Source organism: Mangifera indica, chromosome 17 (assembly GCF_011075055.1).
Source record: "Mangifera indica cultivar Alphonso chromosome 17, CATAS_Mindica_2.1, whole genome shotgun sequence".
NCBI lineage: Eukaryota > Viridiplantae > Streptophyta > Magnoliopsida > Sapindales > Anacardiaceae > Mangifera > Mangifera indica.
The window spans coordinates 143,483-170,568 of record NC_058153.1 but is presented as its reverse complement, the minus strand read 5'-3'; the positions used below and the strand labels follow the sequence as shown (position 1 = coordinate 170,568).

Here is a 27,086-nt window from a genome sequence, read left to right as displayed (position 1 = left end):
GGTAACAATGAACTTCATACAATGCCAATATACAATACTATCATATCATATTTGGGTATTTGAATTGAACCAAGTCCAGACAAAGATTAAATCAACCTCAACTCATATTCAATACGGTCAATTCAATTAATAAACAATATTGTTAGAGAAGAAAAGTCAACAAAAGTTATCAAAAAAAAAAAAAATTATCAGAGAAAAATATTTTCAATAAAACAGGGAGACACTTCAAGCTAAACTGAGTTCCAACTAAAATTTTTACAACTTAAATCTCAAACTTGTTTAAGCTTCTGGGTTCAATCTGGGGTTACTATTAGAATTCGAATTTAGGTTATCCAAAATTTGAGAATTTCACAGGTCTCAATATTCTGGACAAATATATATCGTGTTTCCCAAATGGAACGTGATGATTTCAAATTAAATTATTGTCAGATTCTGATGAAAATGGATCAATATCATTATTCAACGGTTGATCACAATTTGTCATTTTCAGATGTTGCATCTAAAAGTGCACACAAAGTTAAACACCGCACAAATTCAAATTTACTTTACATGAAACCTACATTTTGTTTGCCTGAATAATTCAAAGATCAGCATGCGAAACTAAATGGAGATCATGATGAGAAAGATTTATACCAAAAAAATTGAGTCTTTCATAGATTTCACCTTTACCAAGCCATACAACATAAACTAATTTGAATCTCCATGCGCCACAATCACACAAAGTACACACACTCAGAGACAGTTTTCAAGAACTTCACCAATTCATATAACTTAAAGAAACCCTTGAAACAAATTGCAGCAGAGGAAGCTGGAACAGAAAAATCCCATTTGCCCAAAAAGAAAGGGCAGAACAGAGGGAGAACCAAAGAAATGTTTTTGAAAAGAAAATGGAACATGCGTTCAAATCTTACTTGATGGAAATCCTTACTTTAGGCAGGACGGTAGAGTAAGCCCATGACAAACGAAAGCCAAAACAACATAAATAATCACCAGGATAAGCAGAATAAGTGCAACCCTGCAAGAGCCAAAGCAAGTTAGTGGGCAAAACTGTCATCCGTCTCTGCATTTCTCTTCTAATTTCAAAAAGGTAAATAGAAACATACCTATTGCAAACACTATGACAGCTTGATGAAACAATTATTATGCATAAAAGTTCTAGTTAAGTGGCTCTCTATATGTTATTATTTGCACCTCTTTTAACATCATTAATATATATATATATAGATATAAAGGGATACTAGTTTAGAGTCGTACGTGAGCTTAACATTTCTCCACCATACAGTGCTTCTGAAACGACGAGCTTGCTTTCTGAAGCGGAATGTATTTCCTTGCATATTAGCAGTTTTATCGACCAATAATTCCAAACGATCACCTCTCTCTAAAACTTTGTCAATATTCTCTATCATAACGTTTCGTACCTATAACATGCCACAATTGGTTGAGGAAAATTAAATTTGAAACACTACAAGCTGTGAATATGAGTGTGAACAAGCTATAACCAAATTCATCTTCATATAGACAATTAATTTCAACTGGACACCATAGCTGATTGGCAGCACTACAGGAAACTAATTAGACTGAGGCTATGAAACCTACCTGACTCATTTCACCTTTTAGTCGATTTATCCTATCTGCATTTGGGTCATTTGAGTAGTATTCCATTTGCTGGCTTAATACCCTTGAAAATTCATCATTCATGGCATAAGCTTGTGCTGAATGAACAGCACGACCATAAGTCCTTACAAACCTCTGATGAATTTCTTCAAGAAATGCAAAAGGAATTCTTCCTGGACAAAATATTACTAGTCATTATACAACACACCGAACATAATGCTGTAGATAAGAAAGCAGATCAAATGACTTCTTCTCAAGCCAGAAATACCAAGCTTATATACACAGGTTGAACTAATGCCACCCAAGTAGAACAAATCATCTGCCTTTCTCTTATACAAACAAGTTAACCAATGTGTTAGTCCCTGTTAAGTGCTATTGGACATCTTCCACCCCAAAAGCTAGCACAGAGGGTAAGAGACAATACAACAACCACCCCCTCACAGCTCGGACCATTGGCTCGACACTCTTCATAATCAACCATCTAGGTGAGCAATAAACTACTAATTGAACTTTCACATCAGTCGGTCACTACCCTAGACTCTTGGATGAAGTTGTTGCAACCAGGTTTATTGGACTCTCCCACCTCAAAAGCTAGCTGGGGTGAGTCTTTATCTCGCACTTATATACAAACACTAAGCCCTTTCCCACCGGATGTGGGACAACCTAACAGTGCCGATTATAATCCTCATCATAAAAGTTATGTGCTTATTGTTATTGGGAAATTAAGATTGCAACTTACATCAATACTCGGCTATATAAAGCGCATCTTATCCTTTCCAAACAAACATAACGATTCAAAACAAGCCTTTTATAAATCCCAAACTTCTTAGGAGAATAATTGAAATTTTGAAACAGTGAAAACCTAGCAACAGATACCTCACAAAATTAAAAATCACAAAAAAAAAGTAGAATTCTGGAGCAGCCGAGCAGTTAATCTCGCAATTCAAACAAACAATTAAAAAAAAAGGCTTACTTCCGGCGGAATCATCAGCCATACATAGAACGGTGAGACCGTCGGTGCGTTTGACGTGAAAGATGTAGCGATCTTGAGAATAGGACACGTGGCTATCATTATTGCCCGGAATCTTCTCGAGTATCTGTCTGGAGATGGTGCTTGCGTTGGTGGCGGTGGCGCTGTACTCCGCCAGCACCACCGATCCTCGAGCCACTAAAGCGTAAAGTATCGCCATCTCTCAGTGCCAGAGGTGGCTCCCTTTAATTGATCAGGCGAGGTAGCGAGCCAGATCTGAGCTGACTCTCTCCAATCAAATTAGATATCTTTTTTGGCGGAAAGGCGAGTTGAAACGAGTTGGAACGGTTGGATTGGGAGGAGAATTATAAATAGCCGAGGAAGCCACGTTTATTATTCAAGGTTATTCCTGGACAATTATAAAACAAACAGCCAACTTTAATATTAACCATTGGGTTTTGATCAACTCAATTTTATCAATCAGTTTGCTCCAAATTTTAAAACACCGTTATACTACAACATAATTATAATAACAATCACCCAATTAGGTAATAAAATAATTGATTAATTTTAAATTAAAATAAATTAATAGATAATTTTATAATAATTGAATACCCAAAATTGGAAATGAGCAATATTAAATTTAATTTGAAATCGAATTCAACATTCCAGTTAAAGGTAAGGCTTTTTTTTTTTTTTAAATTAAATATATATTTAAATTTAAACCTGTTTGAATTAAATTTATGATGAAATTATTTTCAACTGGGTTTGGACATCAATTACTTGATTTCAAACTTTGGGCTGGGCCCAATAAATCCAATCTTGCTGAGGAAATTGGCATCACCCTATCATTTCTATACTTTATAGGCTGGGGTTGGTTACCACCCAAAACCTGCAAAATGGTATATAAAATCATCCGTGGAAGGTTTGGGCCTATTTTTTTCTTTGGCCCCCAATTAATAGTAACAATGATGGTATAATTAAATTTTAACCCAAATGGATAAAGGTAAGAGTGAATTCAAACTGAATTGATTCAGATTTAAATTTATATTTAATTTGATAGTTCAATTCGAGTTCAAAATTTTGTTTGACAATTTTTTCTTTCTCTAATGACTCTTTTTCTTTTTGATATTATTATACACTTTTTAAGTTGTTGAAGTTCAAACTTGAGTTAATTATTTTACTCATCTTATAAGATGTTCAAACTCAAACTTGAATTAGTTATTTTAAAGTTGAGTTAAGTTGAGCAAACCTTTGGTTGGGCTCAAAACCACCTCTTCTCTTCATAAAAGCTACAATAATCTACATCCATTACCGTGGCGTTGTTTTCCTCTAGAAGCCAACTTTTCCATTACAATTACAAGTCTGGTCTTCATTTAGGGACCATCAGAAAAGCTCCTCTCAATCTCCAATTGATGTTTATCTTCTACAACAAATTGACTTATTATCTCGTACTTTTATTTCTTTGTTTGTCGAAAATCTTTTTCATTAACCTATAACTAGATCTAGAATAGACATGCAAACAAAAATAATATATACTTTTTCACGTTTCATTTTCGTTAATGATAAAATCAAGCATCGCCATTGCCTGATTTTCTTGAGATTATGAAACACAAATCCTACATTGAATAGTGATGGAAATTGTGACAGAGATGACTTGACAAGTGTCTTAAAGACGATCCCTCCGGAGAAGATGACAGGGCTATTGTTTGTATTTAGTAGCTGCGGGGAAGGTGACAAACTGTCACTCGAGCTAGCTGGAAGGCAATGAGGTCCGAAACCAAGTGGCCTCGTGAAGCCGTGCGTTCTGGACCTCATAGTTTTTCGGTGCTCAAAAAATCACCTTACGGGACAATACTAAATACAAGGTACGCACTTAATTAGAAGATCAATTGCTATTTGTCTTCATGCTTCAGTTGGAATCTACTGCTAAAATACCTACTGATATGTCACTTCTATACAGCTACGTATTTATACATTAATTGCCATCCTCAATTAACCCGCTGGTTAAACTGGCTGGGATTCTAAACAAATTAAGGGCTGAATCAGCAGCAAAATATATGGGGGGGGGGGGGGGGGGGGGGGGTTTGTTCACTTACTGTGTGTGATACGGAACAAATAATCAAAGAAATACTAAATTATCAATGCAAGTGCATGTGAACATAAGGATTAACATTGAAAATGAACCCAAAATGAGAAAGAAAACCAGAGGTAGTAATGAAGAAATTATTAATATTGGAGTTTTAGTACAATGAAAACAAGAGAGATATCTAAATCTATCTTTAATACTTAGTATTTATTATGTAAAAACTACTTACACGATAAATTTATATCTGTTTCGGTAGGATGAATTATAAATATTAATATTTTATATATATATATATATATGTATGTGTGTATTATACGTGTAATATAATATGATATATTTAAAAAATTAAGATGTATTTAAAATTGATATAATATAGGAATTTGATATTGAGGCAACAAGTAAAGTAGATAAAGTGCACGATTCTCCTCCTATTACCTGCATATTCAATTGTTGGTTCAGTTTAGAGAATATATAACGTGACACATTATTGTAATGGTTAATAATAGTTAATATTAAACAATTTCGTATAAAACATGATAGCTCTAGAAACCCTGCATACATACATACACCAGATTCCTCACAAGCGTCCAAAAATACAACCAAGGACGTTATCAACATTTTGCTAACATCCACCTCAGAATTCCCCTTTAAAAAAGATGCCTCCCCATTGCACCAGACCCACACCAAGCTCTCAAACCACTAAGCGCTGTAGCTAGCAATGGCTTCCAACAAGCTTTACACCGCCATTTTTGTGCTCTCTTTGCTTTTTTCCTCAACATTAACCAGTGCATGCCGTTCATGCAGGCTCCCACCTCCCACGCCAGTGTCGCCACCCCCGGCGGAGAATGGGTCTTGTCCCACATTGAAACTTGCAGCTTGTGCAGACCTTCTTGGAGTAGTTAACGTTGTGGTTGGAAACCCTCCTTCTGGGAGCGATTGCTGTGCTCTGATTAAAGGTCTGGCGGATTTGGAAGCTGCTTTGTGTCTTTGCACTGCCATCAAAACCAATGTGCTTGGAACCAATTTGAACGTGCCAGTTACACTGGGTTTACTCCTTAGTGCATGTAGCAAGACGCTACCTCCAAACTTCCAATGTCCCAGTTAGGAAGCTGCTGCATGTTCATCCAGATATCTTCTTTCATTATGTGTTGTGTCATTCATATACGTGGTCATTATGTTATCCGTTTTTATTTATTGTTCGTGCTTAGTGTGATTGTTCTTTCAAATAACCAGGCAAGCCATTTTGCCTATGCTTGTTGTAATGTGTTATTCATGTTGTGACTCATTAATTTATTCTCTGGTTTGAAGTTGGATATGTTTTTACTTGTGAATATTTCCCATATATAAAAATCTGGAAAAGAAAATTAAAAAAACCAGATAATATATTCAAATATTGAAATATGTAGCTGGCTACAGTCCAATCCTTCCGATTCACTATTATTTTCTCATCCTTAAATAAGTTAATCAAGAACGAATGGCTTTGTATTGTTGAGTCTAGCGATAGATCTAAGGTGAAGGAACAGAATTCAAATTAAAACTTCAATTTAATTACTCGATTTGAGTTTAAGAGTTCTTCTTCTCAACTATTCTTCTTTCTCTTTCCTGATTTGACTTCAACTTCTTCAATTTCTTTTTCTTTATCGAATGTCACTGCTTGATTGTCCATATTATTCAAAGACTCTTATTCTAGCTTGAATCATGACAGTCATTATCAATATGTTTCACAAATATCTCTTTCACATCATGCGAAAGTCGAGAAAACTATTTACGTATGATACTATAGGAAATTTCTTAATCTACTTTCTTCTATGGACCTCCCAAGTTGATGTCCAAATCTCAATAATCGGAGAACATGATTCAATAATGAATCTACCATAATCGTGGGCCGGGATAAGAGCAGGCACCAGTTGTCTCATAGTGGCCACACACAAAGAGTCACATGAATATATGGACCAGTTAATGGTCATATTTGATATTATCTTTTAAAAAGTTGAAATCAAATTCACGAGAACATTTCGTATCGTAATATCGATGTAATTTTCAAGCACAAAAAGGGTCCACTCTATTTCTTTTTTGGTGTAAGATTCTCGATCCCTCACCTCACCTAACCCATTGGGAAGTCCATTCCAGTAAGTATATTTGAGTAGACTGTATAGTTACCACACAATGGATGGGTGAATCATATAATTCATAAATCTATTGATAAAATATTGCACGTATAAAATTTTCAAAAACAAGGATATGGGTGGGCCTGAACAAGAATAATTCTGAGATGGAGCTCAACTCAAATACATAATAACCAGCTTCAGGTTTATTAAAAGGGGAGTTTGTTGAAAAAGTTTCCGGAAACGAAGGAGAAGAAAAATGATTAAATAGAAAAAACAGGGAAAAATATTAAAATTTGAGAAGAAGATGAATATACCGCTAGTGGTATTGCTACTGGTGAATGGGAGGCAGATGTAGCTAGCGGTGTTGCTCTACTTTTTTATCAGTCATAATCAAAAGTTTACAAAGATTTCGGAAGTTAACGTATATATGCTATTAGGTTTGAGATAATGATGAATTCAAGGTGATGATCCTCTTTGTGATCTTCCACGGCTTTCTTGAACCGTACAATGGCTTTAATTCGCAGAGAAAGAAGCTGAAATTCCCATGTAGTTGAAATTGAGCTGAGACAATTCAAGAAAGCTGTGTAAAATTACCGAGGGGGTTAATTTGTTCGCTTAATATCTTGTTTCTTCGGGTGGTTCAGGATTCATGTGGCTTCCTTTCTATGATATGAAGAAGAGTAATGCCGGTGATTAAAGTTAAACTACAGGTTAAAACATTGCTTCGGAGACCCGTTTCATCAATTGTCCTTTCCTTCTCATGGCGGCAACTGAGACGAACGGTATGATCCATCGCACAAACGGGACGGGCAGGAACAGCGAAACATTGACAGGGATAGGATGATTTCAAAAAAAAAAAAAAAAGGATGATTGCATATGAAATTGATGGTTAATGGTAGTTTGAATTATCTTAATTTGTAACAGATCAATTTAAAATGCGGATGGAAGCTTTTCGTATCGGGGAGAGGGAAGCAGGAAGAGTAAATTTTGACGATTTCTATGATCTCTTCCACCTTCCCATCTCTTACCCTTGCCAGATCTCATACTAACTAAGGTAGTGTTAGACTCTTGACTTACAAATACAGTGCATCAAGCCAAAGGAATTCGAAATGTCTAGTCTTACCTATTGTTGCAGAATTTAACATATCAACAGTACATATATGTTACCGGCTGCCACAACATCGTGCCCACTACTTTATATCGCCATAGAGACAGTGAGGTGTACAGTGAAGTCCTTTGGGGTCAAGTTGGGGAGACATTATTTTGTGTCGTTTTGTACAGTGTTCAGACTGAGAGATCGATGCTCTCTCCTGTGCTTTGATTCCCTTCCTTCCATCCAGCCATCACTTGAACCTGAGAGTACAGCTACATGCACTAACATTTCCATGACCTATCATGTTGGGCAGTCAGAAAAAAATAAGAGGTGAAACAAACATATTAAATCTTGATGACACATGGCTGTCTCAAGTCTCAACTCTCAAACAGCAAAAAAACTTGGATTTGTCAGAAAGCCAGCCAACCCATATTTATACATTATTATTAAGAATCCTTCTCAAGAAGCAAGTACTAATTCCACTTAATTTTGGGTACAACTATAGGCGGATTTAATTCTGAGTTGAGTCCAAATAGTAATACTCTGTGATGTCAAAGAAGTTTAATAATAACATTAGAGAAAGGGAAAATCATCGGATAAAAAGAAAAATATCGGAAAGGAAGAAATTGAATCACGGACAAGGCATGTTTATTTTTGTAAGGGATAAATGTGATTCTAGCGAGATCAAGATAGGAGCACTTTTTAACTTGAATTAACCAAGTTCAAGGCTGACAAAGTGTCAACTGAAGCTTAGCGTCGGATTGGAACTCGTCTAGTTGATAATTAATCTTTTTCAAGGACTGTTTTTCTTATTCGATGATACTGTTTACTAATATTGCGAACTGAATTTGGACTACCATTTTTTGGGCTAGGAAACAACAGAACATCTTGTAGTGAAGCTCGACTGACTAAGCCCATAATCAGAAGGCTAGGCCCATTCCAAATTCCAAAAGGTAGGCTTCCATGAATACAAAAATCCAGCATTGCCCTCGTCCTTCTCTTGCCGTGAGGCTCAATGCAATTGTTGAAGAAGACAGTTTGGTTAGCATTTTCTTTTTGTTTTTATTTTAATTAGAAAAGAAAAAATGTAGGATGAAGTTGATTTTTGGGCACTCTCATCTTTGTGCAGAAGAGAAACACCAAAGGTACAAAACCGAAGCAGTCGGTGATGACGCGTCTCGCACGTTGCTCCATCTCGACGCGTTTGTTTAACGGCACCGTCCTTTAGCACTGGTACTGACTTGGCTGAGAATTCAATCGCATTCTACAGTTCATCATCTACCTTCCGATCCGATCGCACAAATCCTAAATGATAAATTTTCATTAACGAGAATTAAATTGACAGACTAAAGTGACGGTGACGTTGAAGATGCATAGGCGACGGAGTCCACCAAAGCACAGACACGATGGCACTTCGCAGCTGCCTTTGGGGATGGATTGGAGCCCTCCGCCTCGAAATTGGGTGCGTTTTACCCGATTCTTTTTATTTTTGTAATTTGGTTTGACTTTTGACCTTGCTTTATGTAAATTTACAATGTAAAGTTCTATCTGAGTTCAGTTTCAGTTTAACTATATTGATCAAATTTAATAGTTTCGAGGTATTTTCTGTGATCGTTCAAATATTTGTCGGCTAGCGTTGTATTGGCAACATATTGATTTCAATTGAGCAAGGATGTTTGATTGGGCGAGGCCTGAAGGGGTGGATACAGGCCGGGCCAGCTTGGGCTCGAATCCATGGTCTGTTCCAACAAGCTGAATTTGAGTTGGAGTTCCAGCTGGCAGCTTAGCTTGAATTCGGCTTGTTTATCTTTCTGGCTATTTATCCTATGGTGACACAATCCTCCGGTGAAATTGTTTTTTACAAATTTAAATATATAAGTTCAGGTTTCAAATCTATGCTGTAGGTACCGTAGGATATGTTCTGGCTTAATCTTTTTGTAATAAGCTTCTACTGGTCTTCAACTAATTTGATAGTTTTTATGATTATGCCTTTTATTAGCTTAATTGTGTGCAAGTGTATAGAAATAGTTAACTTAGATGTTGAAAATGCAGATATGGCTCACTCTTAAAAAGCATAGAGGAACTTGTTGGTAGAAATACTAGAAATGCAACTTATTGTACTTGGAAAGAAATATATAAGTTGCACTTTTTTCAAAGTATTGCAATTTATGGGCTTTTTGGCCAATGATTGGTTTTTTTCCTTCTTTAGAAATTGTCTGCTGTCTAAATGCTTTTTGTTTTTAGTTTTAATCCCGAATTTTAATTTTAATTTAAATTTTTACAGCATGGCCAAGACACTGTTTGGCCACATGATCATTGCACTGGATGGAGTTACTGTATCACAATACCTTCGTGGGTTGTCTTACCAAAATCAAGAGATTCAGCTCCTGTAGTGGTACTCAAATTGAATGACCCTCCAATATTTGTCTATACCAAGGGTTAGATGTTGTATCTATTCTGTCTTCTGGGATTTAATAGTCTACTAATTTATTTTCAAATGGTCGAATTTTTTGTTTTTCTTATCAGATATATTTTCTAGTTGTACAAGAAGATATTTTCTTTAGCAATAGGCAACGCCTTTGGCTTTTGTTGTTTAAAATTTTTTAACTATTTCAAAACATTAATTGTACTTTGTAGATTTGATATAAACATAATGGTTTTTCAATTATTTTGATGCTCATAATTCTTTTACAACTCCATTCCAGCTTTATATATGTTTTAAGTTAACATTCTTAAACAACAGTTTTACAGAGTTCAGGTTGGTTTACAATCACCAGATGGCATCACAAGCACACAAGCAGTTTTAAGAAGATTTAATCATTTTCTGAAGTTGTTTAATGATGTAAGTATATAAATATTTTTTTCCCCCATCCGAACTTCTGCTTTTCTCATATCCACTGGAAATTTACTTACAGTTTGGTAACTTCACTGATCTAGCATCTTTATGGAAACATATTCCTTGCACTTGTTCCGCTTTTGAACATTTAATGTGCTTCTTTTAATTTAATATTTTTATTTGTTTTCTGGCAGCTTAGAAAGGCATTTCCCGAGAAAAATCTCCCCCCAGCTCCACCTAAGGCACTGCTGCGTATGAAAAGCAGGTCACTTTTGGAAGAGGTAGCCAATGTGTTCTAGCCTCATTCTTTGTTTGCATCAGTTATATTCCTATGATGCATGGGAAACTTCTGGGAACAATAGCTGTATCATCTGTGTCTAACACTGCAATGTACAGTTAAGAAAACTTCCATTTAACCTTTAAGAAAACAGAATTATGAGTGTGCTCTTATTCATTCAGGAATTAGATCATTGAAGCTTTTTTTTTTTTTTTTAAAAATAATGTGACTAATATTCTTAAAAAGGCTTAGTTTTGTTGCAGAGAAGGTGCTCTTTGGAGGAGTGGATGACGAAGCTGCTGTCAGACATTGATTTATCACGAAGTGTTTCTGTGGCCTCCTTTCTTGAACTAGAAGCCGCTGCTAGGTCCTGTACGTGCCGTCTTACTGAATTAAGTGTAATTTGTGGCAATTATTTTGTATTCTACAATTCTCTTTCTCTCTCTTGAAAGTAAAAATTTATAACGGATTCACCGTAATGTTTTTTAATATACTGTATTCTTCATCTAAGTAATGCAAATGTTGTTGTAAATATCTTGGAATTTAACCGTTTGCATTATTTTTTCAGCGTTTCAAGATGTAAACCACAACTCATCAGAAGCCAATCCTTCTGGTTATAGCACTGTACCTTCGCTTCAGATGCCTACCCATTCAAGTTCAACTCTTACTGCTAGCTCGTCAGTCACTTCAGATTATGGTAGTGATACTGCTTATGACACATCTGAGGTTGGAACTCCAAGGCCAGGAAGGGATGATGGTTCAGAAAATGGTGTTGAGGATCTAACATTGGATGAAGATTTTATCAGTCCCATTGAAAAGCTTGTGAAGTATGGTGTTTATAACATTGACGAGGGATTGTTCATGGGACAGACTATTCTACAGCACCTTGAAGGTTTTTCTAGGCATAAAGCACATGCTCGACAACCTTTCAATAATGTCATAGGGAAGAATACACATAATGGGAATGCTTCTAAAGCTTCATTTCTTGATGGTAATGAACTGGACCTTTACTCTGAACCAGAGCCTGCTAAGTTAATTGGTCACACACGAAAGCAATCAGCTGAAAGTGTTAGAAGTGACACAAGTTCTTTAAGAGGTAGTGAAATGTCAAACTCTGGTGCTCCGAATTCATCTGTTGATGGATCTCTTGACCATCATGGATGTGCTGAGGTTTCAAGCACAATGGAATTTGGCAAAACAAATCTGCAGTTTTCAGGGGATAGACAACTAGTTATTCCGTTAAATCAGCACCATAAATTGAATAGGGCTCTTTCGACAATGGAGCGGAGACTAGTAGCTGCTAAAACAGATATGGAGGATCTTATAGTCAGATTAAATCAAGAAATAGCCGTAAAAGAATACCTTATGACAAAGGTACTAAAGCTGTATTCCTTTCCAGATGTTAAACTCAGGTTCTGATCAGTAAGTACGCATGCATGATATCTGGTTTTTGGATGGGTAATATACAATCCAAATCACAATGTAGCTTAGCAAATGTATCAATTTGTTCATACATCGGTATCTTTTTATTTTTTGTTTTCCAAATGTCAAAGTCAGCCTTTTAGGACTTATGCCAATGCAAGAGTTCTTCAACACAGAAACCCACCACTGAAACACTTGCATAGTTGCTATTATTTTGAGCTGTGTGGTTGCACAACTACATTGTCTCCTTTTGAAGACATGTTAAATGTGGGGCCTCCTAAATGAATACTGGGAACAGTTTTTTTTCTGCAATTTTGTTAGTTGTTTGTTCATTTGATTTCAAAGGTCAAATACTGATTTTTCTGCTAACGTATGAATTATTTGTCATAGATAAAGCATTTTCAATATGCATTGTATTTTCTTTTTTGTCAGAAAAATTACTCCTGCACTAACATAAGCCAAAATTTGAGAAACTTTAATTTTCACAACACCTTACTAACTGCCCAAACATTTTTTTATAATGGTGTCAATATGACTTTTGCATCTGTGCAGGTTAAGGATTTGGAAGTGGAACTTGAAACTTCTAAACAGAAAAGTAAAGAAAACCTGCAGCAAGCTATTCTAAGTGAGAAGGAAAGGTTTACACAAATGCAGTGGGACATGGAGGAGCTTCAGCAGAAAGCTTTGGAGATGGAGTGGAAGTTGAAGTCAGGACAGGTTAAGTATTTACCAATTTGCACTTCTCTTTAAAAAAAAAAAAAAAACTTCCTTTTTCTATTTCTTGTGGAAACTTTAGGTAGAGAAGATGTTTACTAGTGAAGCATGAGGAAAAGGGGTACATGAAAAAGACACCCTGAGAATCTGTCTTGTACCTCTTAATTCTCATTCAATTCCCCCGAAAAAAAAAATATGTAATTAATTGTTTTGTGGTTCCATTTACAGAGAGAACACTTATGCATGCCAGTTTGATATTTTTTCTATGGCTGAAAAGGAACACATAATGACCAAGCTGTTTCATTGTGGCCATTAAATTTAAATAAATGAGTAAAAAGTCTGTCTCTCAACTAGTAATTATACTTCCAGAAATGATGTGGGAAACCATTACAGGATAAAAAATCAGATACAGAGACAACAAAAGAATCCACGAGCCAGGAGAAAGATGCAGTGTTGCAGGAGTTGGATTCTACTAAACAGCAACTTGAGATTTTGTCAAAGCAATACGTAGAGCTGGAAGCAAAGTCAAAAGCAGATATTAAAGTTCTTGTTAAAGAGGTTAAATCTCTCAGAAGTTCGCATAAAGAACTAAAGCAAGAGTTTAGTCAGTTGCTGAATGACAAATCTGAGACTAAGGTATTTGTTACTCTTCTAAACAATTTGTTCTAGAAGAATTATTATTCTTACAATGTGGACTTGCATCCTTTGAGGCTCTACATATGTTAAATTAGTCAAAGCTAGAGGCAGTTTATCTAGTATGGTACTGTTCAATTCTTCTTGTAGAGCTTTACAGGTTCTTTATTTAAGTTGGATTGATTTTTGTTTTTGTCCAATTTTATGAACCTTCTTGCTCTAAGCTATGTAGTTTTGTATTATTGTTTGAATGTGAGCAGTGAACGAGAATAAAAATCTTTTAATTGAGCTTAATGACTATAGCATATTAGTAGTCCTCTCAATCTCTTATAAGATTTTACTTCTAACCTTGAATTGAAATGGTAGAAGAAATGTTATGAGATCCTGAAACACTGTAAATTTCTGTAGGAACACCTTCAACAGGAAAGAGAAATGAGTGACAGAGTGAAAACTGCTAGAAAAAAGCTGCTACAAAGATGCAGGATTCTTCATAGCCGGTTTCAGGAATGCAATACTAATCTACTTAGTGAAATTAAAGATAATTTTATCTTAGAATCTTCTTTGCTAGCAGATGCTTTAGAGTTGTTGACTACATCTGATGACCAGATTGCCCTCTTACATGCAGAGGCAATTCTATATTATACCAACGGTTTCTTGTTTATAGTTATTCAATGACTATCTGGATTTTATTGTCTTGATGCAGTTTATTCAAGTCATGGGCTTATTCTTATTTTGTCTATATTTGAATAGCAGAAATGGAGAATGTTAATTTTTATTAGCTAGGTGAAAAAGGCCCAGTTGCACTCTGGTGAATAGGGTTGTAGATTTAGTGTTAAAAAAGGAGTTGTTGTGACCAAGATAAAACTGAAAAGATTAAAATATAGTATGAACGTAGGGGTAGATCCAAGCTGGCTCAAATCAAATCCACAACTTGACTTGAACTAGTCTATTTCGAGTTACAACTTGGCTCAAGATTAGTTTGTTTTTCCATCCAGTGACATTGTTTATCCTGTCGACAACATTTTTATCCCTTTAATTATATTATTCGATCCAAGTTTGAGCTAGCTTCAGACTTGATTTGAATCGAATCAAATCTAACCCTATATAAAAGGGAAGGATATTTATCAATTAACTGGTTTTCATTATTTTAGTGTTCTTGTTCTTTTTCTTGGTGACTAAGAACAAAAAAATTGATCAGGCACAACAATTAGCAGAGGATGAAGAAGTTGCTGATCACGATGCCAATGATGATAAAGAAACAGAAGAGTTGAGGAAGATGATAAAAGATATATTGACTGAGAATGCTAAGCTGAGAAAACAGGTGAATTCGGTTATTCGTTGTGCCCTCATGTCTAGAATCAATGGTGAGGCTGCCTAACGATAGAAAACATTTCACTTAACAAATCACCAAGTGAATGAGGTTGAAGTTGAATATATTTTATTTCATAGATTTTGTGTATAATGATACAGCCCATAACCCTCAGAATAGAAACACGGGTGACAATCGTTTGCTGTTTCATGAATACCAGTATTGTCGCCCGAATTTTGTGATTCCATTTGTTGTATTCATGCGGGGAGACCTGAATACTTAGTATAAGATGACAGGAAATGAATGGTATACGGTTGTTTCGTAGTTGGTGCCTGAAATTTTTGCAAGATCATCTTGGTTACGATGAATCCGAACCAAATTGGCTCACCAAGTTTATGGAGTCAATTTAAGCTTTAACACTGATCCTTGTTCACATTCAACTTCAGCCCCCCTCATCAGGTGAGGAATTAATTTTCATAGTTTGTGACATTTGAAACTGAACCATTCCATTTGATTCAGAAATTTGAGATTTACTATCAATCTTTGCCCCCGCATTCTAGTTAGTATTGAATTTATAGATGTTTATGATATAATAGCAGCCGACTTGTATCATATCTTTGAATTAAAATATGGATTGGTCGTTAAAAGAGGAAAAAAGAAACCATTTTTGCCCATATTCTATATTACAAGCAGCAATAGAATGGAATGGTTGAGTGGCTATGGAATCCCAGAGATCTAATAGAGAGACAAGACAACATAAAGGATGGTAATGTCTTCAAATATAGCAATTTTTTTCCCTTCTAACTCTTCCCAAGACAAGCATCTTGCCAATCACATTGTATCTGCAAAACTCCCCAATTCATATCTCATGATCAGCAGTAACTTAATCAGAACACAAATAAAACAAGTACCATAAATACCAGAAACAAAATATTAAAACATTTTTCCTCACCCAAGAATCTATCAATTTCTTCAATAGTGCTTCATGTATGATAACAGGAATTAACAGATAAAAAAAATACCATGTTTAGGGCTGGACCTAAACCACTCTGGCTCCATCTCAAAAACCAATTCAGCTCATCTTGACTCTTCTATTCATTTACGTCAAACTCAAACTTAAGGGAGTTTGAATTCATCCAACTTGAAAGCATATGGACAACTCACTATAGTTCAAGTTTGACTAATGATTTCAATTTGAATCACTACTAGGTAAAACGCCTTTATTTTGTAAATAAAAAACCCATGTACTAGAACCACAAGTCCAAATCATAAACTCGAATAGAGTTTCAAATTTAGGGACCAAATTGACCTTGATTTACCCTTCACTTTGACTAAACAAACTCGAACCAAAAGATGTTCGTGCTTAACTCGATTTACATCCACTCTTAAATGGACCATACAATTGAGTGATTTTGAATTTAAAAAAAATAACATCAAACTATATAATGACATGTCAATCTATTTATACCCGTTAATACCGACTATTTGAACATGTATTTTCAAAACCATCACAAGTTCTTTAGTGATGTATGAATATATTCCAAAAGTATCTCAACGATTTCCAGAAACATAAGAACGTCAATTGTCAACTTAAGTGTACAAAGATTTCAGATCAAAAAAGACTTGATGCATATGCTTCTGTGTAAAAGATGAAATAATGTGCGTGCACTTTATATGCTTCCAATTGCAGTATAAGTAATATGGCCTCCACAAAATGAAGACACATTTAACTTTTCTACACCTTTTAAATCCAAAAAGATAATTGAAAAAGGTTCACTAATGCATCTTCTGTGTGTTTCTAAGACTAATTATCAGTATAAATTCCCATACCATAATGACAGTTATCTAATTCGCGAGGCTCGACAAGAATGTAAAGAGGTGTCCCGTTAAGTCTGCATTGCCCCTGAAAGATATGCCAATGTCAAAGAGCAAATCTATGGCTACAAACTTGGCTGGGAAAAACATAGACAAAATGTTACCCAGAAATATTTCTTGCATACGAAATATAAGACAAAACACCAAGCTCTCAAAAAATAGAAAGTTGCATTCAACTGATTTAACATGTCAAATATTTAGCATGAAATATTGAATACTAAAAAACCATATTTTTGTGTTCCCAGGTAAAATATAGAAAGCCTCAAATAGAAAAGAAAGAAGAAAAAAAAACAATTGTAAAGAATAGTACGTATAGTTTCAATCAAGTTACCCGAAAATAATTTCTGAATCATTAAAATAATCTTTTCCCTATAATTGTATCACATTCTCACCAAGGCATAAACATAAAAAGATACATATGGAGTTAACAATGAAAAGAAACAAAGAGAGTTTTAAACCTTACCTTGACCTCAGGCAACCCAACAACACAAGCACATTCTACCACTTCTGCCCCCATGCGTTCTTAAAACAGAAAAAGTTCATGCCTTAATAGTGTATATACAAGAAAAGGCAAAATAATGGCAGTAAACAGAACAAAATGAAGATAATAGACCAAAGGGACTTACCCAAAAGTCTTACTGCTGCTCTGAGGGTACCCCCAGTAGCAACCAAATCATCAATGATCAAAGCCCGTTCACCAGGCTGAACAGCATCAACATGCATCTCCAAACAGTCGGTTCCATACTCCAGCACATAGGCTTCAGAAATTACTTCACCTATGCATAAAACATTCCATGCAAGTTCTTATACGGAAAGCAGGGAGACTAAGAACAAAAAGAGGCGACAAAAGGCCGTTCACATTACAGACTAAAATTACAGACCTGGCAGTTTTTTGGGTTTTCGCAAAGGAACAAACTTGGCACCAATGGCTAAAGCAATTGATGGGCCAAACATGAATCCCCGAGCTTCAACACCTGGGCATAAAATTTCAAACATAAATAATAATGCAAACAAACCCAAGAAAAGCCATCCACATACTATTGATCGTCGATCCATAAAACAATCACATTGCATTGTTGGCAACAGTACTTATGAAACCAGGAAATCTAACACTGACATGCATGTGCAGATTCATTTCTTCCATGTCAATAAGCTAAACCCTTACTTGAGTAGATCAAACCCTCAACCAACATTTGTCAGATAACAATGCTATTAAATAAGCACCGAGTCTATTGAAAACAAAAATTTAACACACAAAAAATTTCAATAAAACCAGCAATTCTCACTATATTCTCTTTTCTTTTCTCCTTTCCGATATTTTGGAATTCCCTAATTTGCTTCCTTTTTAAAAACTACAAATCAAGAAACAAAGTTTCAAAAAGATAAATATCTGTATGAAAACTTTTCAAAGAGACCAAAAAATAAAAGACTTAGAGAAGGAAAAATATATGAATAAGATAAAAAAAGTGTATAAAACACATGGATAATATAGTACCAGCAACAACAGAAATGTCCATGTTTCTGTAGCGATCGACAAATATGTCCACGGTGTCCTTGAAAGCCTTATGATTCAACAACAACGTTGTTATATCTTGAAACATTATCCCTACAAAGAAGAAACAAAAAGACCCTTTAGAATACCGCTAAAAACAATTAAAAGAAAACAAAAAACCAAGAAAGCAACCTGGTTTAGGAAAGTGAGGCACCACCCGAATTGCTTCAGAAATGGCTCGCAGCCTTGGGTCTCCTTTGAGTCCATTCTCAGCTGCAAACATTTTGTTAGTGTCTTGCTTGAATGAGTCTGTGGGTATGGACCACCAAATGTATCAGTTGTTTATGGAAGAAGTAGTTTGATGGGTGTGTAAATGGGTATGGAAATTTAACATGTTATGAAATTTCCCTCCCAAAGATGAAGTCTTTCTCTTCTCAGTTTTCTATGCCATGCGTGAGAGAAGGTGTGGACTGGTGAGTGTATTTAATACCAATATTTTGTCTATTTATGTTGGCCCAACCGAAGCACTACGGCTTCGTCTCACTATGTTTCACGCTCTTCCTTGCCACGTCTTTCTCATGCTTCTTTCTTACCATTACGAAGTTTATCCTAGAGTTTGACTAGCTTTTATTTATATATATATATATATATATATATAAAAGATTTAATATATTATGGTATGATTTTATAATTAAATTATTTATTTTATTTATAATAAAATATTTAATTATTTTTAAATTATTTGATTTAATGATTAATTATTTAATTTAAAATTTATTTAATTTAATCTTAAATATAATAATTTAATTAAAATAAAATTTTTGGTTAAAAAATATATATTAAATTATATAATAACTAACTTTTTATATTAAAAAAATATTATTGTGGTTTAAATGTTAATATCCTTATCTTTGAGGGTGTTTTCGTATCTTTATTTTTAAAAATTAGATTAGTTATTAATATTTGTATTAAAATTTTAACAATCCTATAATTTTGTAATTTTTTTTCCTCAAAATGAACCATCTAACATGATTTTGTTAACGAAAATGAATAATAATTAGTGAGTTAATTTGAGAGGAGAGGAGGGAAATTAAATCATATCTTTAGGAGATAAGGAGGGAAGGTGTAGGGAAAACGATGAGAATGAGAGTGGGATAAACAGTTGTGAAACCTACGTTTTCCCAATCTAAAAAGGAAGATTCTATATTACAGAAGCTATTAGTATTAAAATCACATTACACGAATCTCATCCAACGGTGACCGTGATGTGGCTTTGAATGCAATAATAAAATACTCATTACTGTTGCTTTACCCCTCCCCTCGGTTCGGTTCAGGCTTTTTGTAAAGACCGAGGAAAGGGAGATTTTGGTCATTTACATGAAATCGACGGCCACTGATTGGCAGAGAATCATGTAGCAGAAGATTTTTAGATTTTGTTGGTGGTCCCCCTTGACGTGGTCCATCACTCTAGACGCAGGTGACATGGCATTCATGGTCGACGGAGGGTCCCTGGACAAACTAAATCCCCCCCTATCAACTGCACTAGATTTCTGCCACGTGCACGATTCATGATCTGTGAAATTGTCTTTTACAGCCTAGAGCATATATTGTTTCTTTATTGTGCGGACCCCTCGCTAGATACGGATGACGTCATCATATAATAATAATATTTATTAATAAAAGATTCAAAGCCTTATCTCCCTCCCCTCTCCAAGGCCAGCTAGCTAGCTAACCCGCGTTTGCCTGCATTTCTTTTGTCGGAAATTGTAGGTAACGCACACGTGTAGAGAACGCGCTTCGTTTGCCAGTGGTGCGGGATGCTTGAATCATGGTCCCACAAAATATGAAATGGACGTACGAGATCACTGTTCATGGGCACGCGTATGGTACTGCGATAAACATAATAACATGATCATTAAGGTCTTAGATATAAGACCCCCTTCCTCACATCTCATACATAGATCACATATCCCATGTTTCCCATCTTCTACCGAAGCAAATGAAATTGAGATTGGTAAGTAAGTTTGAACTTACCTTATAATTTGTCAAGGTATATTAAAAGAAAGCTTGATTTTTATATGTGATTCATTCGTTGATTTGACTCATTTAACTCTAGTTTTGATATGTAAACATTATTATTTTTACAATAATTAAAATCGCATTATTTAAATGTCAAAGCAATATATTTCTATTATTGAAGTAATGTATGTCATTTTTACAATAATAATAATTAAATAATATTGTTTAACTCATACTGATTTGAATTATAAAAATATTAGATCAACACCGTCAAATGGATGTCACCACCAAAACATCATGCGCGATCTTTGCCTTTTCAATTCTGCACGGCACGCCAACTAGAAGGCTTTGTTTGAGAATAGTAATCACATATAACCGGCCCCCATCACACGTGGTGTAGGGGCCCACGTCTCCAAGAGCTTGATTAAAATCACTTATTATGTTGTATCGTCTCGATGTTGATTTCAAATCTTAAAATTTTACGTTATAAAAATAACTGACAGAGATAGATTTGCACTGCAGAGGTACGAGTTATGATGAAGGTTATCTGTACAGTATCGCATCTGAGTCCTACCTAATCCTCATCTAAACTTGCTGGTTGTAATCATCATCAGACAGCTACTTTTACCTGTAATTTTCACACTAAATATTATAATAGTCCTTCCTATAAGACTGAATGATATGATATTACTCTTATTTTTTATTATCCATTATATTATTTTATTTTATTTTATTTATAAATAATAAAATATTTTAATAATTTAATAATAATAATAATATGATAAATAGTTTTAAAAATATTTTTATTTTTAATTATTAAAATTTATCAAAATAATTTTAATTTTATTATAATCATATATTTATTTATTTATTTTTATAACAAAAATAATTTTTTAACTAATAATGTAAAAAATATTTTAAATCATAATATTTTTTATTATTTTTAACCACACCTAATAATTATTTATATATATATATAAGTTTTTATCCAATTTTATTAATAATAATAATAATAATAATAATAATAATAATTTTTAAATAATATATTTTTAAAATAATTTTTAATTTTTATAATAAAATATGTCCGAACCAAACACGCCTTTATTGTTTTCATGTTTTTATTGATTCTTTCAGGTCGATGGATTTGAGCAGTCAAATCCAACTCAAAGGCCTGCCTTCGCCTTGTGAGTTGTGGCCCAGTGAATTGTATCAGTCGCGAGACAAGATGCAACCAAGTTTCCCAAATGAGAAAAATCAATTGGACATAAAAACAAAGACATCCCTGCTTGAAGACATATTTATGGTGAGTAAAGGTGAATTCTAATTGAACCAAACCGACCCAAACTTGAATAAGAACCAGCTGGAGCTCAGCTCAAATCCAGAACGGTTAACTTGAGATTAAGATGTTATGAACTAAACTAAATTGAAGAATAGAAGAAGCAAAACAAGGCACAGAACAGAATTGAAGATATAGAAAAGAATTTCATATGAAGGAAAAGACGTACAGAGAGAATATTTAGAAGATATGAGACTTTTGAATAATGCCCTCCGCATTTTTCTCATCAAACCAGTGTTCATTACATACATACACCCTCTTAATTGTCAGTAATCAATTTTTTAAATGAAAACTACTTACACTATTAAACGACAACGTTTTTATCATATAGATTAACTAATAGCTTTCGGGTATCTCAAAATTTTGTCCGCAACACGGGCTTGAATCATATGAATTGCTTAAGAATAATAAGAATTATATGAGAAGAAAAAAAAGAAAATCGCTGAGGAGATGACCTCTGGTGTGGTAAGAAGGTTCGAACTGAACTGAGTTCGAACAGAAAATAATTTCAGGCTGCAGAAGAACCGACGTGAAACTGAACTGGAGTCAGCTAGAGAAAGCATAAGAACGAAAGAGATAGGTGTCCTTGCTGCCACGAGAGTCCTCAGAATCAAAGACAAGGAGCTCAACAGTGTTCGAAATAGATTAGATGCTCGGGAGAAAGAACTAAATAGGTTGAAGGAAGAAAAGCTTAAAGATACGAGCGATTTGAAGAAGCTTTATGGTTTAGCACAAGAGAGAATAAGAGAGATAAGTATAGGAGACTTGGCCATTGAATTGAACAACTTCAACTGGAGCCTGCTTGGATGGAATACACCCCTAACCATATTGCTGTTGAATGTCAAAATTTCCCTTTGTTGTATGACTGAGTGATATGAAGAGTGTTTTTCTACTGAATCATAATGATGACATCAAGCGTGTGTTTTTCACCATATGAAACTGAATGATGCTTCCAATTGCAAGCACAAAATAATCTCTCCCAGTGATTGCCTACTACCTGAATTTTCATTTTTTGGCCTTAGACCTGGGGTTGAGATTAAGAGAAAGGCTCATTCAGGAGTTTAGGTGGAGTGAGTGTACCTGTAGAAATTCTGAAAGGAAGAATTCTATACTTCTGGTCAAATTGCAACGAACATGGGTATCGTAGCCATTTACAATGTTACTGCCTTTTCCTATCATTTCAGCTGGGATTCTGATTCCTCAGCTGCACCCAAAAACGAGTTTCCACTCACATTCTTAATTTACACATATATAGAGTTTGCGAACTAAAGACTGAAATTATATACAAAAATACACAGACAAAGAGTAAATAAAATCTGAAAGAGCCAATACCTACCTTAAATGAAATAATCTTGCACATCCACCCATCTGTTTGCTCCGATATAAAATTTATCATTTTGCAGTAGTGCCAGTTCCTACAGAAAAATTTATAGAAATAGTAACAAGTCCTACGCTAGCATATTAGTTAGCTGAAAGTCAATACATTTCTTAGTTCGAATTTTGCAGTGAATTTGTTAGCTGAAATCTCTATTGAGCTTCTTTGAAAAGGATATTAACGACAGATGGAGGAAGCTATCCAGGATTGCTAGTTGTCTGGCCATCCATATTTTGCATGAGTGTCATATTGTTTGGTTGCTTCTTCACCTTTGATCCTCCCCTCACTTTCCTCAACGACAAAAAATCCAATCTGCATGATGGTAAAGAGACCCAAAGCAATCAGAAGTGGTCTCACAACCCAGAGATGATCCTCGAGATGTTGACATCATTTTACCATCCCTGGACAAGTACTAAAGGTTACTGCTTCTACTTCGACTAGGTCAGCCAAAAAGCTGCTGCAATCCTCTCCAAAAGTCAGCCTTCCAGGAAACTTGACAACAAGGCATCCATTTCGTAGGATCCAGAAAACCCTCCAAGTAGCCCATGCTGCTCCCGTTTTCTGAGGCCATTCAAATCAAGGGCTAAGAACATTACTTTTCAACCTCACAAATTCACTGATACTGTAAGATTCTGTAATCTACAGCCGCAAAGATTCCTTTCCAAAGAGACTCCAACCCTATGTATCCAACAGCCACATTTCCATCTTGGTGGATTGAATGAAGAATTCCCACCAGTGAGTGCCTGTTATCTTCCTACTTCAGGTGAACCCAATCCCCAGCTGCAAACCCAAATGTGACCCGCTCCAGAGATGAAATATGAACTTTCAAAGGGTCATAGATCCCATGGACCATCACCCCCTTTCTGTGCTGCGTTCTAGGCCCACTACAGTTCCCTCTGGAACATCCATATTTCAGGTTTGCAGAAGTTAGCAGGTTTTCTGGAAAGCACAATGTCACCAACTTGCAAATCATCCTTTGAAAGAAACCACTCTGTATAGCCACTACTTTTTTTTAGCAGGTATTATGGTGTCAAGACCTGTCCAGCCTCCACAATGAACTACATTATGCAAGCTGCGATTTATGAAACTGATAACAAGAAGAAACAAGCAATTACTGATATAGCCTTTGTACTGCTAATCAATATAATTGGAAGGAATAAAAAAGCTATAAGAATAAAATACTAGGAAAATCAAAGGCACCAAAGTGCAAGGTAAGGTAGGTATCAAACCCATAAAAAGAAAGAAAACCAGTCCAGACCAACTTTTTAACATGCACTTCCCCTCATAATATAATAGATATATGTCAATGACAGCATCCTGGTCAATAGATTTTGACTCACCTTTTCCTTATATTCACATAGCCAATTGCAAGGAGTCCTCATAGAACAGCCAACGGCAAAGATTTCTATCAATGCAACATACATATTAGACGGAGAATGCAAAGCAAGGATACTGAAGGGCACTAATACAAACAAGGCAATGCTAAAAAGATTGATATGACATAGTAGAAAACTAACATTGTCATACACTGGCACATAATTTGTGGCCATGCTATATTACGTCATTAGTACTTAAAAACTAAGTAAATATTTTGTATTTTCTTAGAATATATTACAATGTATGGGAATTATTCCAACCAATTTAATGGGCAATTCAGATGTGTCTTATGTACACACCTACAGAGTCTAACTACACTATTGATAGTACTATACTTCAGTGCCATGGTGCAGTACATGAGTTCTTGAAAAATTAAAATAATCATACCCCAGGTATTATATTTGTATTATGTATGATTCAGCCAACATCATAGCACTAAAACATAAGCTGTCTCCTATTTACTTTTAATTCAAATATACAAACTCCTGCTTCTTTATGAATAGACCTACCTTTTTAACACCTTTAATGTGTCTGTCATTAGAGGGTGACTCCTGAAGTCATACTGAAAGAAAAAAAGAAGAACTTTCTCAATAGGAAGAGGAAGCCCAACAGGAATACATGTTTTTCTTGCTTTCTGAAAACTGCATCATCAATCTCATCAACAGATTTGCCACACCAAGGCTGAACACAAATCAACATCTCCACAATGCTGCATGCAAACCCCCATGAATGGATCTCAAATGATTTTGGACCTCTGACTTCTGGTTGCCACTGCTCTGGAGCCATGTACTTTCGTGTTCCAATCCTACGAGCCAGATCAGAGCTTGGCAATGGAATTCCAAGCTATATATATGGAATTCCTACATCCCAACAATTGCTTGGTTAGATTCATTGAGAAGAAAATTGAAAGGTTAAGGTTAAGAAGCAGGATCTCTTTTGAGTGCAGTTCCAAAATTCTTTTGAGCTAAATTGATTATGTACCTGTAAAAATTAACACACACTGAGAGTTGCCAGCTCTCCTAAGCTTTATGTATCAAAAATGAAAAAAAAAAAAATCTTAGTTAGAAAGAATTTCCTGTTCACTTGACAGCATTAGACAGTGAGAAGTTCCCTCCTTTAAGGTGAGCCATCTTATCACCAACTGATCCTTCATAAAATTTCCTAACTAAACATATCTGCAAGCATACAAAATATATCAGAAAACTAAAAGTCATATTTGCAACAAAAACACCCAGAAACAAGAGGAGTACTTCACCCACTTTTCCATTCATAACAGACAATCCCTGCAGGCAACAAACACTTTCTACCCCTAGACATTTAGAGAATAATGCATCCAACTTATTGAGCAAAACTGTCATGTGATCCTCTTCAACAGGATTCAACATCTTGCCAGCCACTTCATGATATTCATCATAGTCCTCTGTTGATCGATGAAGGGTAGCCAACCATGTTTCACCAAAGGGGCCCCTCCCAATTCTGTGTCTAAGTTTCAATGTTGCAGGGTCAATCCACATGGTTGTCTGCTTTGATGTGGCAATCACAGTTCGAAGGTGATCATCACCCTCAAAAAGCTCATACCAAAAAGCAGCAACAACTTCTGTTCCAATTGCAAATCTAGTAGATATGCCAAAATTTTTGATACTTTTGATTGAAACATTACAATGATCAATGGTAAGAAAAATTAAAGGAATAACACACCAAAAGGCACACTACATCACTCCGATCTTCACCTTGAAAAGAATAACAACCTATTGGCTGGGAAAAAGTTAGTTTACGCTAAGGGCAATTTATTGGTACATATACAATCATTAAAGTTAATAAAATATGTATATTTCATAGTGCTCATTTAGCACAGCTTATAATTATTGGATAATCAGTTTTTGCAAATTCAGTACAACTTATGATCATTGAACTATGTATAATCATGATGCAGTTGTAAGGCAAATAATCTAAAAACCTGATTATTCATGTTAAAATGTTTAATATGCCTAACACTTTACTTTTGGATTAGAAGTGTTCAAAATTCATCAAATCCAATAATTCAGTAAAAGTTAAGCCTACTATCTTTTGGTTTATGTCTTAAAATGACCTAAAAATATTATTATTATTTATAATTAGATTATTTACATAAGCTATCTTACACATGTCATAATTGATTATTTAATCCAATAATCTAATAAACTCTAAGTTAATAAGCTCAGCCTAATGGAATCCAAAACAGTTTCAATTAAAGTAACTTTACCAGTCATTTTCGTACCACGAGAAGCAAGAGCGAAATCTTATGTGACTAAATGCATCGCCAATCCTAAACTACTTAACTCTAACTCGACAAACACCGTTGCTTGCACAAGTATATACGTGTATAAACCCGTGTGTTAGCGTATTAATTCTAGTGCGAATACAATTTCAAGGAGAAATCATGAAGCAGCAACGCACTTAAAAAAGAAATATAAAAAATATATAATTCTCAGAATGAATTAAAAAAAATACACTTACAGAAATTGAGAGTAAATGGAGGAGAAAAAAAACTACAAAGCGGAGACGGTG

At 35.0% G+C, this 27,086-nt stretch overlaps 4 protein-coding genes and 1 pseudogene across 11 annotated transcripts; 2 read left to right on the top strand and 3 right to left on the bottom strand.

Moving 5' to 3' along the window:
• Positions 1-626: 626 nt before the first annotated feature.
• LOC123201076 (vesicle-associated membrane protein 711) lies at positions 627-3,009 on the bottom strand. Its single transcript, XM_044616527.1, has 4 exons — positions 2,588-3,009; positions 1,597-1,787; positions 1,255-1,418; positions 627-1,015 (listed from the first exon to the last, which is right to left on the bottom strand). The coding sequence occupies exons 1-4, from the start codon at positions 2,802-2,804 to the stop codon at positions 925-927; spliced, it is 663 nt and encodes a 220-aa protein (XP_044472462.1). The 5' UTR covers positions 2,805-3,009; the 3' UTR covers positions 627-924.
• Positions 3,010-5,326: 2,317 nt separating this feature from the next.
• Positions 5,327-5,988, top strand: LOC123200127 (putative lipid-binding protein AIR1B). Its single transcript, XM_044615261.1, has one exon. The coding sequence runs from the start codon at positions 5,392-5,394 to the stop codon at positions 5,776-5,778; it is 387 nt and encodes a 128-aa protein (XP_044471196.1). The 5' UTR covers positions 5,327-5,391; the 3' UTR covers positions 5,779-5,988.
• A 2,846-nt stretch (positions 5,989-8,834) lies between these two features.
• LOC123200467 (PX domain-containing protein EREL1-like) lies at positions 8,835-15,389 on the top strand. 8 transcript variants are annotated; one of them, XM_044615658.1, is made up of 12 exons: positions 8,835-8,915; positions 9,004-9,107; positions 9,220-9,336; positions 10,159-10,269; positions 10,618-10,716; positions 10,905-10,991; positions 11,251-11,359; positions 11,556-12,361; positions 12,962-13,126; positions 13,517-13,759; positions 14,165-14,383; positions 14,955-15,389. In XM_044615658.1, exons 3-12 carry the CDS (start codon positions 9,244-9,246, stop codon positions 15,132-15,134), a joined length of 2,112 nt encoding a protein of 703 aa, XP_044471593.1. In that variant the 5' UTR covers positions 8,835-8,915; positions 9,004-9,107; positions 9,220-9,243; the 3' UTR covers positions 15,135-15,389. The 8 variants fall into 8 exon arrangements, with proteins under 8 accessions (XP_044471593.1, XP_044471594.1, XP_044471596.1 ...); XM_044615660.1 differs by lacking the exons at positions 8,835-8,915; positions 9,004-9,107 and having other exon boundaries at positions 9,308-9,336; positions 10,159-10,312; XM_044615659.1 differs by lacking the exons at positions 8,835-8,915; positions 10,618-10,716 and having other exon boundaries at positions 8,936-9,336.
• A 317-nt stretch (positions 15,390-15,706) lies between these two features.
• Positions 15,707-18,918, bottom strand: LOC123200469 (adenine phosphoribosyltransferase 5-like). The gene is made up of 7 exons (XM_044615666.1): positions 18,625-18,918; positions 18,436-18,546; positions 17,822-17,914; positions 17,567-17,716; positions 17,404-17,462; positions 16,896-16,968; positions 15,707-15,907 (listed from the first exon to the last, which is right to left on the bottom strand). Exons 1-7 carry the CDS (start codon positions 18,713-18,715, stop codon positions 15,897-15,899), a joined length of 588 nt encoding a protein of 195 aa, XP_044471601.1. The 5' UTR covers positions 18,716-18,918; the 3' UTR covers positions 15,707-15,896.
• A 3,048-nt stretch (positions 18,919-21,966) lies between these two features.
• Positions 21,967-26,508, bottom strand: LOC123200830 (annotated as a pseudogene).
• Positions 26,509-27,086: the final 578 nt, after the last annotated feature.